The sequence below is a fragment of the Argiope bruennichi genome, chromosome 9 (assembly GCF_947563725.1).
Source record: "Argiope bruennichi chromosome 9, qqArgBrue1.1, whole genome shotgun sequence".
NCBI lineage: Eukaryota > Metazoa > Arthropoda > Arachnida > Araneae > Araneidae > Argiope > Argiope bruennichi.
Window position 1 is genome coordinate 13598269 of NC_079159.1, and position 20156 is coordinate 13618424.

Consider the following 20156-nt stretch of genomic DNA (forward strand, 5'->3'; position numbering starts at 1 on the left):
TGCTTTATTTGTAATAAAATGGCTATTTGTAAAAAACTTATTAAACGTAAAAAATTAATTTGTAAAAAATGTTATTAAATTTTTAAGGCCTCTTTTCAAGTAACCAGCTTTAAAAAAAACTCAATTTTTATTGCTTTTAATTAAAACCAAGAAGTACTAAATAAAAAAAAGAAAAAGAAAATTTGCAGAATTTTCAGCAAAACTTTATTTTATAAAATGTTAATATCATCTAGTAAATAATTTAAATCAACATTCTCAAACAAACGATCTCAAAATATTGAAAAAAAATTGTGAGTAATGTTTGCTGATGATGTGAGTGAAATTCACTTTTCCCCTAATTTTTTTCCCCCTAACTACTAATTTTTTTTTTATTTTTTTTTACCTGTAAACAAATTTCGCTTTTCAAAAACGGACACTCAAAATCTAAAATAACCCTGCTATTAAGGCAGCTTTTAAGGCTAATGAAACAGCAATTACTGTTGCCATTTAGTCCACATAAAGGGTAGAATTTTGAAATTCTAGAGCTGCTGTCCACTACGTTGTTCCGAAATAGGCCAGGGCCGAAATGATGTAATTACTAGATCATATCTAACCATTCCGTGTCTGCCACTGACCACTGGTGAAGCCATATTTCCTACTTTTGAAAAGAGGGGAAGATTATTAAAGTTCAAATTGAAACGTTGATTTATTGATTCAGTAGCTGTTGTTTTCTGTTATGCTTCGCTGATTCCGTTGCAAAGAGAGGAACGTAATCTATCTTTTGTGGATACAGAAAAACAAGAAAAAAACAATTTCGCAGCCTTGTGAATGTTTTGGTTTTGAAAGAATCAAAATTATTTCGAAGATTTAATAAATTATTAAATCCCCGGGATTATTTTGACACTTGTTTACTTTAGAAAAAAATGGATGCTTGTCTGCAACTTTCAGGGGAACTCATTTCTGATATACACAATGGCTCAAACAATTGAGAGTACACTTTACTTGATAAATCCAACTTTCAATATAAATAACACATTATCAAGAAATGCAAAATGTTTTTTTACACATAACCGATGGTTTAATTTGATGTAAAATTAATAGAAAATATTTAATGGTAGTTAAACATATTTTTCATAAGTTTGCCTATTTTTTTAGACGATTTTATTTGCAGTTAGAAAAAAATCGTCTGCATGGAAAATTTCATTATCGCAACAGTTATATTTTTGAAAGTTGTATTTATCGTCTGATATTTAGAATTTTTATTTACGTGCAAAAAGGCGCTTTTAAAAAGGCAATGGTTAGAAGGGTATATTTCTGCTCTTTCCGAAGAGGGTTATTATTATTCAGTAATTCAGAAACGCTCTAAAAGTCATGGTGGAATATCATATCATAGAAATTTCGATGTGGAACGATAGTTTAGAACAAGGGCTATCAAACTAAGCATTTAAAACCCAATCTAATAATGTAATTATTTCTGTACAATCCATCAAAATTGTCTAAAAAATGTGCGAATACCCTTTGCATTCTCAATTTTTTGAGGCAAAAATTTGCATATGTTTATTTAAAATGCTTCTGAAACTTTTCAATTAAGAAGTCTTTTTGTTGATTGTTTTTTGTTTTTACTACAAATTGAACCGTTTGTTATGTGTAAAAATAAAAAAGCATGTTTGCACTTCTCAGTAATATTCTATTTATATTGAAAATTGAATTTATGAAGTAAAAGTAAGGTGTACTCTCAATTGTTTGAGCCACTGTATATATTATACTTTTTATTTTATTCAGTAATTAAAAAAATGATTTGAAATCATAAAATAAGTCAATGTATTTTACTCAGAATATATACTCTATAGATGGCGCTGTGTGTTATACAGAGAACATTCTAAATGCAGTGATTTTTTTGTAGAATAATTTATATTCAATTTGTATTATTCTTATTTCGTATCCGTATTCATATCGATTCGTATATTTTTTAGAATGATATGACATTAATTATTATTGTCGTTATTATATTATTTATTTGTATGTTTATTATTATATTATTATATGTTATTATATTTATTATAGTATCTATTTGTATATATATTATTTGTAACTTGCGAGATGTGAAAATGAAATGTCCAGAATGAAACATTTCTTTGCGGTTAGGTCTACTATATTTTTATTACTATATTTTATTGATAATTTATTATTATTATTATATTTTATTATTATTTTTTTATTATTATATTATTTATTTGCATATTTGCGTATATTATTTGTAAATTCCATGACATGAAAAATGTTTGAATCCAGAATGAAACATTCCTTTACGGTTAGATATATTAAGGTTTTATTATCATATTTTATTACTAATTTATTATTATTGTATTTTATTATTAATTTTTTAATATTATATTTTTTATTTGTATATTTATGCACATTATTTGTAAATTTCGAGATGTGAAAAATCTTTTAAGTACAAAATGAAATTTTTCTTCCCATTTAGATTTACTAAATTTTATATATAGCTAATTATTTTTGTGTAATATATGCTTCCTAAAAAAGTGTTCTTGAAAATTGTAATTAGATTTTTAATCGGTTGAAAATCTTTTGAATTTTTAACACCCCTCCTAAATAACATTGACATTTATTATCGAATAAAAACCATTTTTACGCCATTTTAAAATTCAAACATGATTTTTTTAATGATACCGAATTTTATTTACTTAGGTTTATCTATAATTTATAATTATTTTTTGTATTGTTATGATGAGATTCAAATCAAATTTGTTCTTTCATGAAATCATTCACATGAATAAAAGCGATATTTCCATTTTAGCATGAATGTCTGGAAGACCGATCGTAGCTCGGCAGGTGTTTTTTTTTTTTTTTTTTTTTGCTGTAAAATCGGATGTTTTTAAGGAAATATTTAGATACGAATCACATACCGATTACATATGAATAGTTTTCAGTCTTGCCAACATATGAACCGCAAATTTAAATAAAAAAATCATGAATGCACTTACTTTAATATGTCATTCTAAATAATTTGCTATATCACTGTATTCATTTTGCAATTTATTTGTCATCACTTATACTTTTGAACTTACACTCAGTTTTACCGTGGTGAAATCGGGCCCGAGATGGCCCTATATCACACTGTCAGTATGAGAGCAGATAGAAAAAGGCTCTAATAGTTAGTTATATTTTTTTTGTGTGTGTAAAATAGCGTTTTTTCTGGGGAAACACCTATATCAATAGACTTAAAAAGCAAAAAAATATTAAATATGAATACATAAGTAAAGCAAACGGGGCGACTCGAACCAAGGACCCGCAACATACGCATCATACATATTGTTCTGACCACTATGCAGTATTGCCCACATTTCGAAGTGGAACTTGAATATCCTTATTCTAATAATTAGTTATAAAAAAAAAGTTTATTATATGTAAAAGCATGTTTTGTTTTTTTCAGGAAAGACACCTGTACAGATAAATTGAAAAATCAAAACTTTTATCTAAATATAAAATTTGATCCAAAGCGTTAGAGCCGTTTCCGAGAAACACGAAATAAATTTAGATATATACAGGAATTGATCGTTTAAAGTTATAAAAAACTGCTTTTAGAACGGCATTCTTTCTGTTAATTGTGTAATACAAAAATTATTAATTCTCAATGTAACGAATAATGCATTCAAATAAATGATTAAATATCTGAATCAAACTAAAAAAATTATTATTCTACAATATTTCTCATTAAAACGTCGAAATTTAAGAATATATATATATATATAAAGAGAGAGAGAGAGAGAGAGAATATATTGCTATCTTCAAAAATATTAAACAAAAATTTAAGCTCCTGATTTTAATAAATCTTCACTTTTCGGAACTACCCGAGTCTCGCAAAACATACGTGAATTCATATATAACTTTGTATACACAGTAACTTGAATTGGAACAAAATTGACTAAAAAAAGGGGAAGAAATTACAACAAATTTAGAAGAAAGAAACGAATTCAATATTTAATCTCGTCTAATTGAAAATATATAACGCATAAAAAATTAATATAAAATTAAAATGCGATTAATATTATTTTCTTTCTGCTGATTTCTGCAAATTTATCTATTATTTTATGTGAATTTATTTTCAACTGCCCGCCTTGACGAACCTCTTGAATGGATAGCTTACAAACACAGGATTATCATTTTAATTTTTATTATTTTAATTTCATTCCTTAATGAAGCTTTTACAGAGAATTATTGGAAATAATTCTAAAATTATGTTGAAAGAATATCATCGCCCTTGATGGGTTTTTTTTCTGTCTGAAAGAAACATATGTATATATTATGAAAACTTTCTATTTTACTTAATAATTAAAAAAAATGATTTGAAATAATAAAATAAATCAATGATTTTTTACTCCGATATATAATAGATGGCGCTGTGTGCTACACAGAGAAGATTTTAAATGTAGTGATTTTTTAGTAGAATAATTTATATTAAATTCGTATTATTAATATTTCGCATTCGTATTCATATTTATTCGTATATTCTTTGATTCGATGCTAATTATTATTGTTATTATTTTAAATCTGAAGAAATGAAAAAATCGTAATAATTAATAGAAATATCTATTTAAAAGTATATTTATATCGTACATTTTTTTCTATTGTTAGAACATTTGAATATTAATTTAAAAATTCTCTGAGGTTTAGAACAGGTGTTAATTTTCTATTTTGAAGAAACATTACTTTATATTTCTACTGTAATAATTTCACTTTCCCTATTTCAATAAATAATTACTACTATAGAAAGAATTTTAAAAAGTTTTAAATCTATTTTTCATACGTAAGATGAAAAAAATCCTCAAAAGCATTTTATTTGGAATCAATTTTTGAAATATTGTTGTTCTGTTCTGTTTGACCGTATGCTTTCCTTATTATCTCTACTTTTATTATAATAAAATAATTTTTGAAGTAAGAAACGGATGCTTCTTTTGCTTTATAGTTCGAAAACGAATACAAAAAATTTAACATGGAACAATTTAATACCAAACGATATTATTAATGTATAGGCTAAAATTAATACACCGCAGTCTTTAAATGGATGTTTGTTACTAGTAGCTGAATAAAGAAAGGGATATTATCCTTGTTCTTAGAGAATGAAATGGCTTCCCTTGCAATCTTCTTGTCACGAGAAACAGCAGTAAAACATTCTAAGTCTGGAATGGAATGTAGAGAGTGCTTGCAATCTGGCTTTTACAGGCTTAATATCGAATGTTTTGCAATAAGAACAGTTGGTTGGCTTTTCATTTGATGTATTTTTTATGTTATAAGTACTTTTTTGTCATTAAAAGAGCTGCCTTTAACATAAAGAAAGTTTCGAATGTCATTATAGTCAGTGGTAAATTGGTTTGGCAGAACAAGAAAAAGATCCAATATGTTCATTGTAAATCACGATTCTCATTAGAATATATTAACTGTTAATAATTCATAGAGAAATATTATTCCAGGACATGAACTTATTGTGCTTTGTTTAAATGGAATATTTTATTGAACAAACACATTAGGGAATTATTTTTAAATAAGTCCTCTTTAAACGAAGCATAACATTTAAATATTGAACAAAAGTAATCATGGACATCATTAAAAATATCCTTTCTGTGTTGTTCTTCCATTTTAAAAATACAAATGTTTATGATAAACAGTTTTAATCTAATGCAGTTTATGCAAGAAAAGTTATTAATTTTGAAACCTGCAAACTAAAATATTCTTTTTAATCCTCAAACTTTTAAAAATATTGCAAAAAATATAAAAAAAATTATACGAGTAAAAATATTAATTCTTTTATTTTGAAAATGTATTTAAGACATTCTATATAATAATTTGAAAGTATTCTATTATTAGTATTTTTAAAGAGATAGTCAAAATTTGATTTTCTTTAATCAATCGTTGCAGTAAAGTCTGTTTATCTTGACGCACATTTTATACTACTTGTAGAAGGGTAATGAAGAGATTCATCATAAGTGTAATATTTTTCAAGGTTAAAACTGAATTGCTAAAGTTAAAATTCTTAATTTAATATCAATAATCTTAAAATGGAAATTAACTCAATACAAAAAGGTTTTTTTAAAAAAGATTTTTATAATGTACAAAAAAAAATAATTAAATGGGGTCAGATCAATGACCTCCGATCGTGGTAATGAGTTAGGCTGTTTTGGTAATAAAAAAAGTTGTTTTTTTAATCTAAGAATTATGGCTCTATCTGTATTAGGAATTGAGATCTGAAGATCCTTCTTGAGAATTCCATGTGATCTCGAGGCATATTGAGAAATTATACAAAACGTGGTAGTCACATAAATATAGAAATTTCTTTCAAGAGTTGTCTTCACTCTCTAACTCTGCGCTCTGAACGTTATTACGGTTTTCTTAATTAACGATATGCTGTATGTTTGTGTCTTGAATTTTTACTGCTATTCTTTAAGTACACCTTGGATACACTTTTGCTACCTGCGTTTCGTGTTTTCTTATGGAATAAAGGGCCATTTTTTATTATATACTTTATATCTTTCAACATGCACTCACCCAGACGTTACCGTAACGATGCCAAATAAAATACAAAGAAATAAATAAATATTTATTTCAACCAGGAAAATAATTTACTTCAATCATTACTTATATTACTATTACTATTCAAAATTAAAGCTATTACATTACACCAAAGACACTATATATTTCAATTATTATTAAGATAAAAATACATGATGTGCAGTACATTCAAAAATTGATTTGGCTAGAATCATTTTAAGTTTATCATTGTAATCATAAATTGACCTTATAACATTCGATTATTTTAAAATTCTGAAGACTTATTATTTATATATCTATGTAAATATGTCTTTTTTTCCTTCTTCTATCACAGAACAGATGAATGAATGTCGGGTCTGGAACTGATTGCGAGAGACAGTAAGTCTGAAATAGAAAGGAATGCCGAAGCGGCGACGGTTTATTTTTCACAACACTACAATAAGGACGACGACGAGAGAAACTGGTCCTTTTCTTATCTCAGGGTAAGACGTGTCCTTCCAGTCCAGCTTTAATAAACATTGTTTCATTTCATGTTTCTTTTAGATGCTGCATTTATTAACCATCAGCATTACGGTTTCAACTTCCTTTAATCTCTCTGTTGTTTTGGGCTAGCCGCCTTTGGTGATCAGCTGGTTCCCAGGAAACATTGGTTGAATTTAATTTTGTATAATTTGATGATTCGTTCAGAATTTGATTTGTAAGCAATTAACATATTGTAGACGTTAAATATGTGTCGTTTTCCTAGTCTTGAATTTGTTCTGTTTTGTGTACATGACTTATTCTAATGGAAACGAGTCCCTTATCATTATAATGCCATTAACTATCTATGCATAACTGTCTAGACATTATAATGCCATTTCAATCTAGGCGTACTTATAATGCCATTAATAATCTTACCAATCTAGGTAACTGATAATCTTATAATGCCATTAACAATCTGGGCATACCTACTCGCTATTTATTCAAATCACAAGTAGTCTTTTTCTGATTCCTCATATAAACTACTCAGATAATTAGCAGGATATTTCTTAATCAACTTTCGACAATGGAAGAAAATCATGCCGTTAAATATACTTTTAAGCATTAAGCATATTTTAAAACGTTCTAATGGACATTAAAGCCGTACTATTTTAATAACTTAGTCCAAATCAATGCTATTTTAATAACCAACTTAACACTTGTTCTGTTTATTTTATACATGAATCATCCTTATGGAGTCTAGTCACATGACATCTTAGTGCTACTAAAGTGGTTGGGTTATTTATTTCAAATCGTATATTGACTTTTTATGATATATCCTGTACAGGGCCGGCCTTCTTTATAAAGGGGCCTAGTTGCAAGAAACTGTTTGGGGCCCAAAATCTTTTGCAAAGTTAAAAAAGTACAAACACGAACATATTTATTATTGCAAGTTTATTCTTACTATTAATTATTTCGGAAAAATTAATTTTTAAAGATTACAATTCTTTTTTTTAATAATTTCCTTTTCGATGCTTAATATAGCAAGTGCATTTAAGGCTTCTGTACACAATGCTTGACCGAAGACAATTCTTTGTTAATTTTTAATTTTCTGAAAGAGTGCTCCGCTCTCTCTCGAATGACTGAAATAATTAATTTAGAAAAATATGAATTAATTTTAAATACTCTTAAATTTATCTTTTATTTGCGCAACAACGGCATCAATCATACTGTTAAAAATTAGCCTCTAAATTCCTCTATCGTGTTTTCTAACTTTAACTTGCTATTTCGAAATATAATCTTTTTCTTTTTTTTAAAAAAAATATTCTGAAATATTCAAATTACATACTATCACTTTCGCTTGGTCTAAAAATATATTAAATTTTGGTTTTCAGTTTTAATTTTATTAACTAAAATTAAATCAATTAAGAACAATAGCATTTGATCGAAATAATTTATTGATATTGATAAATCTGCGCAATATTGAAAGCCATACTATTAAACATAAAATGAACGGCACTTCTGGCATTGAATCCCATAGATTTTTAGCTTCGGGAGCTGTATTTGCATCAATAAATTCTTTTAAGACATTACAAATTTGTTCGAACTGTGTACACTGTTTTTACCAAATCTGTTTTGGCTTCCCAACGAGTGTCACATAATGGTTTAAGAGTAATGTTTTTGTTGACTTTTGTAGTTGCAGAAAATTGGTAATATAAACGTTACAATATGCATTACTAGAAGTGGCATCACAAATTAATGAATTAAAAGAATGTAATTCGGGTGGCATATAAATTGCATTAGGATTCAGAGCAATTATTCTAGATTGTACACTTTATATTTTCCTTTCATGTTGTTACCGTTGTCATAGACCTGGTCACTACAATTCATAATATCTAAATCAAGCTTACTTAATCTTTCCAATAGAATTTTATCTAGTCCTTCTCCAGTCACATCAGTTATTTCTATAAACCCTGTAAATGGTTCATTTATAGTTAATATTTTCCTTCAAAATTTGTATACTTAATTTATTCCTTATGGGAAATACCAAGAGTACATTTAGATACTATAGTACGTGGATGCTTTTATACCGTCTCTTATTTTGTTAAAGATTTTATTTCCTAACGCAGAAATAATTTGTTCTTGTGATCTATGTGTTAAATGATGCACAATTCTATTTTTTGAATTTTTTATTCTGTTTATATAATCCTTATATTAAAATTGTATTTACTTACAGAATCGTATTTACTTAATAATTTGATTGAAACATTGCCATTATTAAGAAAAAAAAATTGCCATTATTAAGGGATCCTATTATTTCTTGGGTTCCTCGAAGCGGAAGATTATTACATGCTCAAATTAGAATAAATCACATTTTTGGAAATAGTTAAGTAGTCACGTTTCTTTATTTATAGTAACTTGATTTGTTTTATCAATAGTTGAACATAAATTTAGTCTTTTTAGTAATTCTTTCCAAACAATAAACGAAATAAAGTCGCCAACAGAACTCTCATGATCCTGAATTCCATTTGACAGTTATTATAATCCCTTATAAATCATGTAAATTGCTCATTTCCACTTCTTTTTGAAAATAGTATACAATAAAAACAAAATATCGAGTCTTATGTCTTTGAATACATTAACCAGATGAGAGCTGGATTTCACCATTTGGCATTGTTTTTATTTTTAGAAATAATACATAGTGGTAAATGATCTATCTTTAGGATTCTTTTCAAAACATTCTTTGCGTAATACAGGTCCGATTTTAACACAACATTCTAACACTTATTCGCTATAATAGTACTTGGTCATAAATATGGATCATTTGTATTCACTTGATATCGTCCTTTTAATCGTTATTTTCTGACTTCATCATATTCATATATAGTTCTTCGACTAATTCTACAATTTCTGCATTTCCTTTACACGATTGTGTAGTTGTGCTGATCTTTCTTCTCCAGTTGAAACTCGAATTGTAACTTCTGAGGTCTAAGTATTTTCATTGCCAGAATTACTTCGTAAACAAGAAAACATATCTTCTTGTTATTTCTTCTTTTTCTTTTTTTCTTTTCTGCTAATTTTCTTTTTTTGACATCCAGAGAGATATGTTCTTGCCATGAACTTAAGATCTAACATTAAATATTTTATAGTATGAATTTTTGCACACTATTTGCAATCTTACGTAATAGGTGAGGTAAATGATGGTAAATTATTGCCTTAGGTTTGTAATATGTTGCATACTTGCATTAGATAATAATATATTCGTATATTTCCAAATCCGGTGATTTGGAAAGTTAAATTTCTTTTTAACTTCTTTTTCAGAATAATATTTTAGTTCTTGATCATTTTGAGGCCCCTCAATCCCAGGGTTCGGTGCGTAGCATCCGCCTCACCCCCCCCCTCCCCTAGAAGGCCGGTCCTACTCTTGTAATGCAAGCTGATAACTAGCAAAATCAATCTTTCTTCTTGAGCTTAGTTTACTTATTTTTCAATGTAATTAGCAGAATCTTTCTTCCTTAGCTTAGTTCTCTTAATTTCCAATTTAATTAGAATCTTTCTTCCTCGGCTTAGTTGACTGATTTTCCAATTTAATAAGCAGAATATTTCTTCCTTAATTTGATTCATCTATTTTCCAATTAATAGAATCTTTCTTTCTTAGCTTAGTTAATCTTTTTCAAGTTTGATTAAAAAAATCCTTTTTCCTTAGCTTAGTTCAGCTATTTTTAAACTTTTGAAGTACTAAAACTTCTCTTTCATATTTCACATATAAACTATTCAAATATTGAGCAGAATCTTTTATTTTTTAGCACTCGGCAGTAGAATAAAGTCATTCGATTAAATATTTGTGAAACAAGGAAAACGGTTTGAATCTCATTGCATTAATGAAATCTATTATTAAAAATGATGATTTTTTTTTAGAAATTGTCAAATTAAAGATTGAAGAAAGAAGAAAAAATTGCACAGAAGTTAAATAGATAAAGGCATTTTTTTAATTATTAAAATGGAATGAAATTCAATTGTGTGCGGTTAGATTTCTGACAGTCCCAGTGGGAAACAAGAAAAACTCGCCTCATTTTTACTTAATTAAAATTTTTAAGAAATTGCTCCACTTTGCAAATTTCTACTTTCCATTGTATATTTGTGCTACCTTTGATCGCTCTAGATTTAACTTTGTCCCACTGAGTCCCAACAAGCATACATAATCTTTTTTTTATTAGTAGTAGAGATTGAAACAATTATACTTCGCAAATCTGTTGTATCGTCCCATTATTCATCCCCATTTTAAACATCAAAAAGAAAAGGAAAAGGAAGTAATACCTTCATCAAAAGAATAAGAATAAATATTAGAAGTATTAGCCTTACATATGGAAAATTTTCAGAGCAGAATTTGGGATTTCGTTCCCTTTTAATATAATAGTTAGATTACGTTTAGATGAAATTTCGAAATTTTTTAAAATTCTTCCAAGAATCATTTCTTAAAAACTGGACTTATTTGCATGCATTTAGATATCCCATCTGCCTTGAAAGGATTAAATCATGGCTTTCAAACCTTTAGAAGTATGGGCTTAGCTTTAAAAGCAAATGTTCTGACAGTACATAAAAGTGTTTTTCGCTTTTTGAAATAGGCCATTCAATCACAATAGGATTACTAGTGGTCAAGTTTTTAGGTTTTAGTTATATTAACGTCCCGTTTTAAGCAACACTAGGGCTATTTTGGGACGGACCTCGCAATTTTGAACCGCGGTCAGATGACGAGGACGACACCTAAGCTGGCACCCCCTCTCTACACCACGCCAGGCCAGCGGGAGGACGTGTGGCCCTGCCCTGATGGATTTAACGGGCAATGGACCCCCTTACACGGCGGTTCTTCGGTGGAATCGGGTCTCGAACCTGAAATCCTACGGTTCATGAGCCGAAACCTTACCACCAGGCCACCGGGGCCCATTACTGGTGGTCAAACTAGACCATCAAAGAATTGGATAAATGGTGATTACTTTTGTCTTCCATTATTTTTACAACTAATAGGGGGATCTGTGTATGTTGTCTGTTAGTTCATAGCAACGGACATTATATCTTTAGCTATCAAATTTGATTCTATTCATAAGATGGGAAATCATATTGTCGCCTCTAGCGACTGTTTAGCAATAAACTTTACCATCAGATATGAACTGAGACAATATTATAAAACTACCACCTTATTAATTGGCTTAAATAAATATAAATTAATTCTGCAATACGATTAAGATGCTGGTGTTTAATGGTAAATTTGGAGCGAATCGTGAACTTAAAAGTAAAGAACTTAAAAAGAAAAGTAAAACATTAATTTTCAGTTGTATATTTTTTTAAGTTCATATTTTTTTCAAACAGATTGTCGCTACATTTCTAGGTATGTTACATTTTAAAAATTTTATAACTGATTTAACTATAACTATAAAAATAAACTATAAACATTTTATAGTTACAACTATATAATTATATAGTTATAGTGGTTAAACCATATTTAATATTTTGTATTCAGTAATACAATAAATATTTAGGCTATACTCTGCTGGACAAATCTCAAGAAATTTTCACTTTGTTTTAATTAAAATTTAGTTTCACCAAATTCTGCTTCAATAAAATAAAGATGAGTAAATAGAAAATATTTTTAAATATGATATGATTCAAAAATAAAATTAAAAAATTAATGTTACTGAGAAAATTAGCAAATTTTCTATTCAAGCGTTACGTGATATCTGGACAAAATTATAGACTAAAAAGTATAAAATTCTTGATTGCAATATTTTTTCTTCGAATAAAACTCATCTGTCGAATGAAAAAGCGATCAATGTTGCCAACAATGACTACAGTTTTTCTAAAAACTATGAAAAAATACAATAATAATTATGAAAATTTGTAATGGAAATTCTAGATTGTGATATGTTTTATTATTATAAATGCATTTTATAAAAAATTAATCAATGTTTTAATTAGTTATTGTTTTTTGTTATTGAATGTTTGTTAAATGAATTTCTCATTAATATTAATTTCAAACGATATTTTTCCACATTTTATTTCTTTTGGACAATTCATTCTTTTTTTTTTCATTTCTTTTTTTAATCTCTTTTATTGCTTGATTTTTAATTTGTATTTAAAATAATTTGAATTTTTTTACATGCATGTTATTTATTCTCTTAAATTCCTTAGTTTATTCAAATTAAAAAGAAAAGAAAAATACTTCGTGTTGTGAATTTCATAGAACGATATGTAGGTAAAACTTCAACTTTAGTTGAGCTAACTTTAGTAAAACTTTGCTTTAAGAATCCCACATCGAATTCTCATATTTGGAAATATTTACAAAAAGGTGTTTAAAAAATGTATTCATTTGTTGATGGAAAGAAAAAAAATATGTAGCCGTCGTTATTTGAAAACAACAAAGCAAAAGTCTATCCTATGCCAGTCATTCCCATAGTTTTATTACCATTCATTCACAAAAACTATTTGCAGCATCTACCTCTGGAACTTCTTCCTTGCCTAATTACGAAATCTTCAAAGCTAAATGTGAGCTTTTGAACTTTGTGTAAGACGAATTTTTAAACAATCTCCGATTATTAAATGGAATACAATAGATGCTAACCCAAAACTGGAACATCATTAGATGGATGGCGGATCTCAATACGTACATCAACTTATGTTTTGAATAATAGAGTGTTTCTGTGTCATCTCTCGAGATGAAATAAAAAGTTCAAATTAGAAAACCGAGATGTCATGGCACGATATTTGATAGGGAAAATAGAAAATATTCAATAGAAAATTTGGTGGAAATTCCGTGATGGTTTGGTATGACTTTTCTACAGCTGGTAAAACTAACTCTAATCTTTCTTGATGGAAGGCAATCAGCTAAAGCTTACCAATAAATGTTTGGAATTATCTTTCACCTCATTCACAGCAGACGATGAAAATAAACTGTATATTCCAATACGATAATGCAAAAATCCACTGAGCTAAAGAATGATCCAAAGTAAGAATGGTTTGATAACTCACTTGCCGAAGTTATAAATAATCACCCCCACCCCTCTAGGTCCTCATATTAATTCTACTGAGAATCTTTTAGGTGCAATTACTGGCACAATTTATCTCATGATTAGTCTCAATATCAGACAGGAATTATTTAAAAGTAATCAGCTCACTAGGAGCACTTGGAAGAATTTGTAAAGGTCGTATATTCGAAGTAATTAATAAAAACTGTTATCTTATTCATTTTAAATGTCTGAGTTTGTAATGTTGATATTATTTCAATTAATATTATTTTTTAAACTACAAATTTCCTATATCCTGTACTTACATCATTTAAATCATGCATATCAGTAAAATTATAAATACTTTCCTATTTGTTTTTTATTCCATCCATGTATTTGCATATTTAAATAAATTATGTTTAAAACAAAGTGAAAAATTGCTTAATTTTATCCAATAGTGCATTTACGAAATTAAGTATTGGAATACGGCTATTTATTAAATTCAATAATCTTATGATTTCATTTATATTTTCTATCAATCTTATTTATATGTTATGATTTAATTTATAATTCTATGCATCAAATTAAGAGTATATGAGATTACAATTAATATGCAGTGACCTTATGATTGTATTTATATTTTTATCTGTTTTTTTTTTTTTGTCATTTTTATGTTGAATTATGAATAGGAAAGATCTCAATATAATCTGATTTTAGTAACGAATACATTTGTGTTAAAATATGTAAATTATTCTTATAGGAACAACTATTATTGAAAAATTCTCAAGAATTATTTCGGCGGTACCAAGTTCGAGTCCAGCATGCGCTCTTTGTTGAGTTACTTGTTTTCAACTTAGTTTACAATGCTATAGCTTTTTTTGCATATATTTTTTTGCCAGATGAGGTAATTTCAAAGTTTTTACACTACAATTTAAAACATACAAAATTTTAGGTCTTGTTATTTTTTACAAAAGAACTTCTAATGAACTTTAAAATCTTGTCTGTGTAAATGGTATTTCATCATTAAAATACAAAGCAAGTGCAATGATTATTTAAACATTTTTTTTCAATATACCGCCTTTTTTAAACGGACTAAATAATATCAAATATTTTTTTTTATTCCTATTCAGATTTATAATCCCATGCATTTTGTTCTGGAAATTTGTGATTTTTAAATTTAAAAATTAACAATCACAAATTCCCAATTTATTTTTTACTTTTTACTCTTCAAATTATTTATTTAGTTATTTTTATTTATTTACTTGCTTATTCATATTCATTTAATTATTTTTTTTTCTGTCTTGTGTGTATGAATTTTTGCAACCGATTTTTAACTCATTTCCTGACAAGCTAACGACTTGACATTGCGCCATCTGTCGGTAATAATAGTTTTTAATCCATTGCAAAATTTGTATCCAATAAACAAATAAAAAGACAGACAAAAAAATGAGAAAATAGTGCTCTGTCATCCAGTTCCGAGGTTTGTATGAAATCTGAAGTCTCTAGCTAATCAGAAAGTTAATTTAAAATCGATTACAAAATTTTGCAGTGGATAGACAATTAAAGCAAAACCCGAGTTGATAAAAACGTATTAATAGCAATAAAGCACTTTTCACTAGTTCTTCGAGAGACTGATATAAAATGCCATGTAAATGAAAAGACGCCTTATCGAAATCTTAGAAAACAAATTCGATTAAAAGGAATTTAATGTTACTAATGCAAATTAATTTTAAAATGATAATTTTAAAGTTTGTTAAAATAATAACAGCATTTTACTGCATATTAAAAGAGACAATAACTAAATTCTAAAATCATTATAATAAAAATGAAAAAAATCATGCCTACTAATTATATATTTGTTATTTTGAACGATTTGTGTATACAAAGTTAAGAATTTAATTAAATAAAAGTTTTATTTTATATGGCATTAATTACAATAGTAGGAATAGAATTAAGTTAATAGAATATATTTTCGCTGATGTTCTGACAAATAAATTAGTTCAAAAGATGGTGATTCTGATGAAAAAAAAAAAATGTGAATTTTAGACAGAAGAAAAATAAAGTATAGCCAAAGATTTTCATCGTATTAACAAAGTATTTTATCATTGCAATGGTTAGAGCCTAACTAAGGCAGAGGCATAAGGGGTAGTTGCCCCGGGCCCCTAAATCAGAGGGGCCCCTAAATCTATTACCATAGACAAGTTCTATGCGCGGTTCTTTATTACTGAAGTAGTGAAGCAGAGGCTGTCCCCAAAGAAACTTTTGCCCCGTGCCCCAATTAGGCTAAGTTGGGCCCTGGAAATGGTTATGAGTGAATGCAATGTGATTTTGTGACAAAATGTCATGGGAAACATATAAATGGTACTTTACTCCATAATTATTTCAAAAAAAAATATTATGAATAAATCATCCTCTTATACCTGAAAATATTATTTAACATTCTCAGAATTTCATGCCAAATTAAAATAAACAAAAGAAACAATCGGGTGTGGTTTTTCTGCTTTCTTGAATGTTCCCACAATAAACCAAGTTTTGAGGCCTTTCGTGTATATTGGAAAGTCAAAAATCGCCGCTTGCAATACAAAAGGTAGCATATGGATATTAAATATGACGGAAATCAAATTTTTTATCTGGTACTTCTTCATATTGCCGAGGGATCAAAATCAAAATAAAACAAATTGATATTGGCGATGTGGCATCCGTTGGCGGTGTGAAGAGATGCCGACTAATGGATTTGAGCTTATTTTAATTTCTTATGTACAATCTTTTAGACTATAATTTGCGCATAAATATTTCGAAAGGAATTCTACTTCCCATATTCGGACTTTGCAGCAAATTTTATAAACTGTCACAATTTTTGTAATGTAACAACATTACAAAATTTCGTTTGTGTTATTCAGATATTTATTTATCTTGTTCCAAAACATATAGTTGATTTATATCTTGATGAATTTGATCCTATTTAATACAGATAATTATTTTTATCAATAAAAACCATGTACTTAATTTCATTCATTTCGATTGGTTGAATTCTTCTGCAATAATGTCCAGATATAAATGAACAGAAAAGTGGAAACGCTTTTCATTTGACGGGTTTGGTACAAATATACAATTTTGTGCAAAAAAAAAAAAAAAAAAAAAAAAAACTACACACCGACTATTATTTAACTAGCTCTGCCAGTTTCTATATTATCCTATTTGAATATTCACGGAAAGACATATAAATACATAGAAAGCTATTTTTTGAATACTTGAAATTAGAAAACTTAATGAAAACCTGCACAATCAATGAGTTCCTTTATTGTAAATGCTGCTTAAAATACTGAAAGGACATAGATAATTTGTATCCTAAAAATTATAAAATAATTTGAATCTAGGGAGAATAAATTTTGAATCATACTGGTTAATGACAATGATAACTGAATTGTCTCATACAACTTAGATATATTATTAGAAGAAACTGAAGTAATAATCTCACCCTGAATCTAACGAATATTTCTCCCCTAGAAAAATGAAACTTGCACAATCAGTGAGTTCCTTTATTGTAAATGCTGCTTAAAATATTGAAAAGGCATAAATAATTTGCATCCTAAAAATTCTAAAATAATTTGAATCTTGGAAAAAATAAATTTTGAATCATACTGATAAATAAGAATGATAACTACATCATCTCATGCAACTTAGGTTATCATTAGAAAAAAAAGTACTAATTTCACGCTGAATCTAATGACTATTTCTCCTCTAGAAAAATGAGCGTCTCACGGATATGTCGTGGGGAGCAATTACAACCGGTCGATGGTGTAGGAGCATCAGCTTCCTCGTTCATTTCTTCATCTTCGTGGCTGCCTACAAAGAGAGCCTTTTCCGAAGCCCGAATGCCAAGATTGCGGCGGCTGGCATTGTGCTGTTCTGCATGATCATGGGAGAGATGGCGACCAGCATCTATAGGTAAGAGAAAGTGCAAACAGCAGCAAAGAAAACTCTACAGAAATCACAGGATGCTTTGTATTTAATGCTATAAGATGGTTATCAAAATAATGGAAACACCTGTGAATAAAAGCGACATTTTTGAATGCGCTTCGTTAGCATTAAAATATAATAATAGCCACCAGTTTTTTGAATAAATAGCAATGTATATATATTCTGGTAGAAGCTGTGAGCTTTATTAAAGTTCTGTAATTCTTGGATTTTTTCAAAAGCGTAAAATGTTGGACCTCTCAGATTTACAAAGATGCCTAATTGTAGGATCCCGTCTAGCTGGAGCTAGTGTGACCGAAACACCCCAACTTTTAGGCGTTTCTAGAGTTACGGTCTCTAAAGTCATGCCATTATATACACAGCGCGGCAAGACAAGCTCAGCAAAGCAAATTAGTGGGCGGAAAGAGAAGCTCAATGAAAGAGACCGACGGGTATTGAAGCAGATTGTAATGTCTAATAAGCGAACAACTGCAGCAAAAGTAACGACAGAGCTCAATACCCATCTGGAATCTCCACTGTCAGGGATTGTAATTAGAAAGCACCTTCATTAACAGAACATTTATGGCAGAGAAGCAATTACTAAGACACTTGTCACAGATGTTAATGGTAAACGTCGTCTACTGCGGTATCACACTCACGAAACCTATTCGAATGATAAGTGGAAGAAAGTAATATGGTCTGACGAATCGTGTTTCACACTTTTCCATACAACAGGACGGATGCATGTTTAGAGGACACCTGCACAAGCGTATCATCGTGATTGTCTCCTTCCAGTTGTCAAGCATGGAGGTGGATTTGTCATGATATGAGCAGTCATATCGTGGTTTTTTAACTGGATCAATCGTAACCCTGAAAGGAAGGATCACTGGGGAGAAGTATAGAGACATTTTAGCTGACCAGGTCCATCCTATGATGCAAACTTTGTTTCCTGCAAGAGATGGAATTTTCCAGGATGATAATGCACCTTTCCATTCAGCGAGACTTGTCCAATCCTGGTTTGATGAACACGAGGATGAAATTAAACAGCTGCCGTGACCTGCGCAGTCATCCGGCTTCAATATAATTGAACCGTTATGGTCTATTTTAGAGCATTCAATATGGAATCGATATCCTTCATCGGCATATCTCTCCCAAAGCTTTCACAATATCTCCAGGAAGAATGGTACAATATTCATTTAAACACTATTCAACACTTCTATGAATAGATTTCTAGGCGAATCCAAGTTGTATTATATGTCAAAGGCGGTTCCACACTATACTAATAAAGGATTCTTTGTAAATCTAAGGCGTTTCCATTATTTTGATAATCATCTGACGCTTGTCTATTTTGTCACTAAATATATAAAAGTAATTGCTGATACATTTAATTACGAATGTATTCACTAATAAAATCAATTCAATAACTATTTTCATCTTTCAAGAGAAAGAAGTGAAATAAGTTTAAGTTAGCATTTATACTTGAAATATTAGTTTAGACGTTCCATTTATCCTTGCGACAGAATTAAAAATGGCAATGTAGACTGTAAATTTTTTTGGGAAAATCCTTTTAAGAATACATCGTTGCACTTCTTCGGAGCTCGAAAATCGTTGTCTCTTAAGCAAATTTCTTATCTGAGAAAAAAATCAAATGGAGGAGATTGGAGAACAATCTAGTCGTGGAAGCACTGGATTATTTAGTTATATTTTAACTTCCCTTTTGGAAGCGGCATTAGGATTATTTTGAAACAAACCTTATAATCATGCATGCATTTAAAGACTTCTGTAATAACAAAGCATTTAATATACATAGTATTTTGGAACTCCACATACAAACTTAGAAGGCAGATGGAGAGCTTTGTTACGAATCATAATCGCATAGGAAAGCATGACTAAAAATGCAGCTCTCAAGTGATAAAGAGGCATATAAACTCAGTAAGGACACAATACAAAACGCAGTGTAAAACAATTTACTATAAAAAAAGAATAAAATAATAGTTACGGAAATCACGAGAGATTTTCAAAATTTTGTCCATTGGCATTAATGCATGCATGCCATCTATGCCTTATAGCTTATCGGTATTATCAGGTACCGGGCCTTTCGCAGGTGGTAAGCAGCGTTAGCAAGTGGTGCCATCAGGGATATATCAGAATCCACTGGCATTTTGTAGACTGGCTTTTTTAGCTTTTTAAGCACCG

General features: G+C 28.9%; 1 protein-coding gene across 3 annotated transcripts in view; it reads left to right on the forward strand.

Annotated features, from left to right (window-relative positions):
• LOC129984531 (adenylate cyclase type 2-like) overlaps positions 1-20156 on the forward strand; it is a 126587-nt gene that overhangs the window by 14243 nt on the left and 92188 nt on the right. For 2 of the 3 annotated variants that reach the window (XR_008785498.1, XM_056094432.1), the window contains exons 2-4: positions 6881-7028; positions 14764-14907; positions 17749-17951. Coding sequence is in view for 2 of the 3 variants with exons in the window: in XM_056094432.1 (XP_055950407.1) it covers positions 6894-7028; positions 14764-14907; positions 17749-17951 (482 nt within the window). In the remaining variant the exon portion in view is untranslated. The remainder of the gene's footprint in view (positions 1-6880; positions 7029-14763; positions 14908-17748; positions 17952-20156) is intronic. The other variant, XM_056094433.1, reaches the window with a different exon arrangement.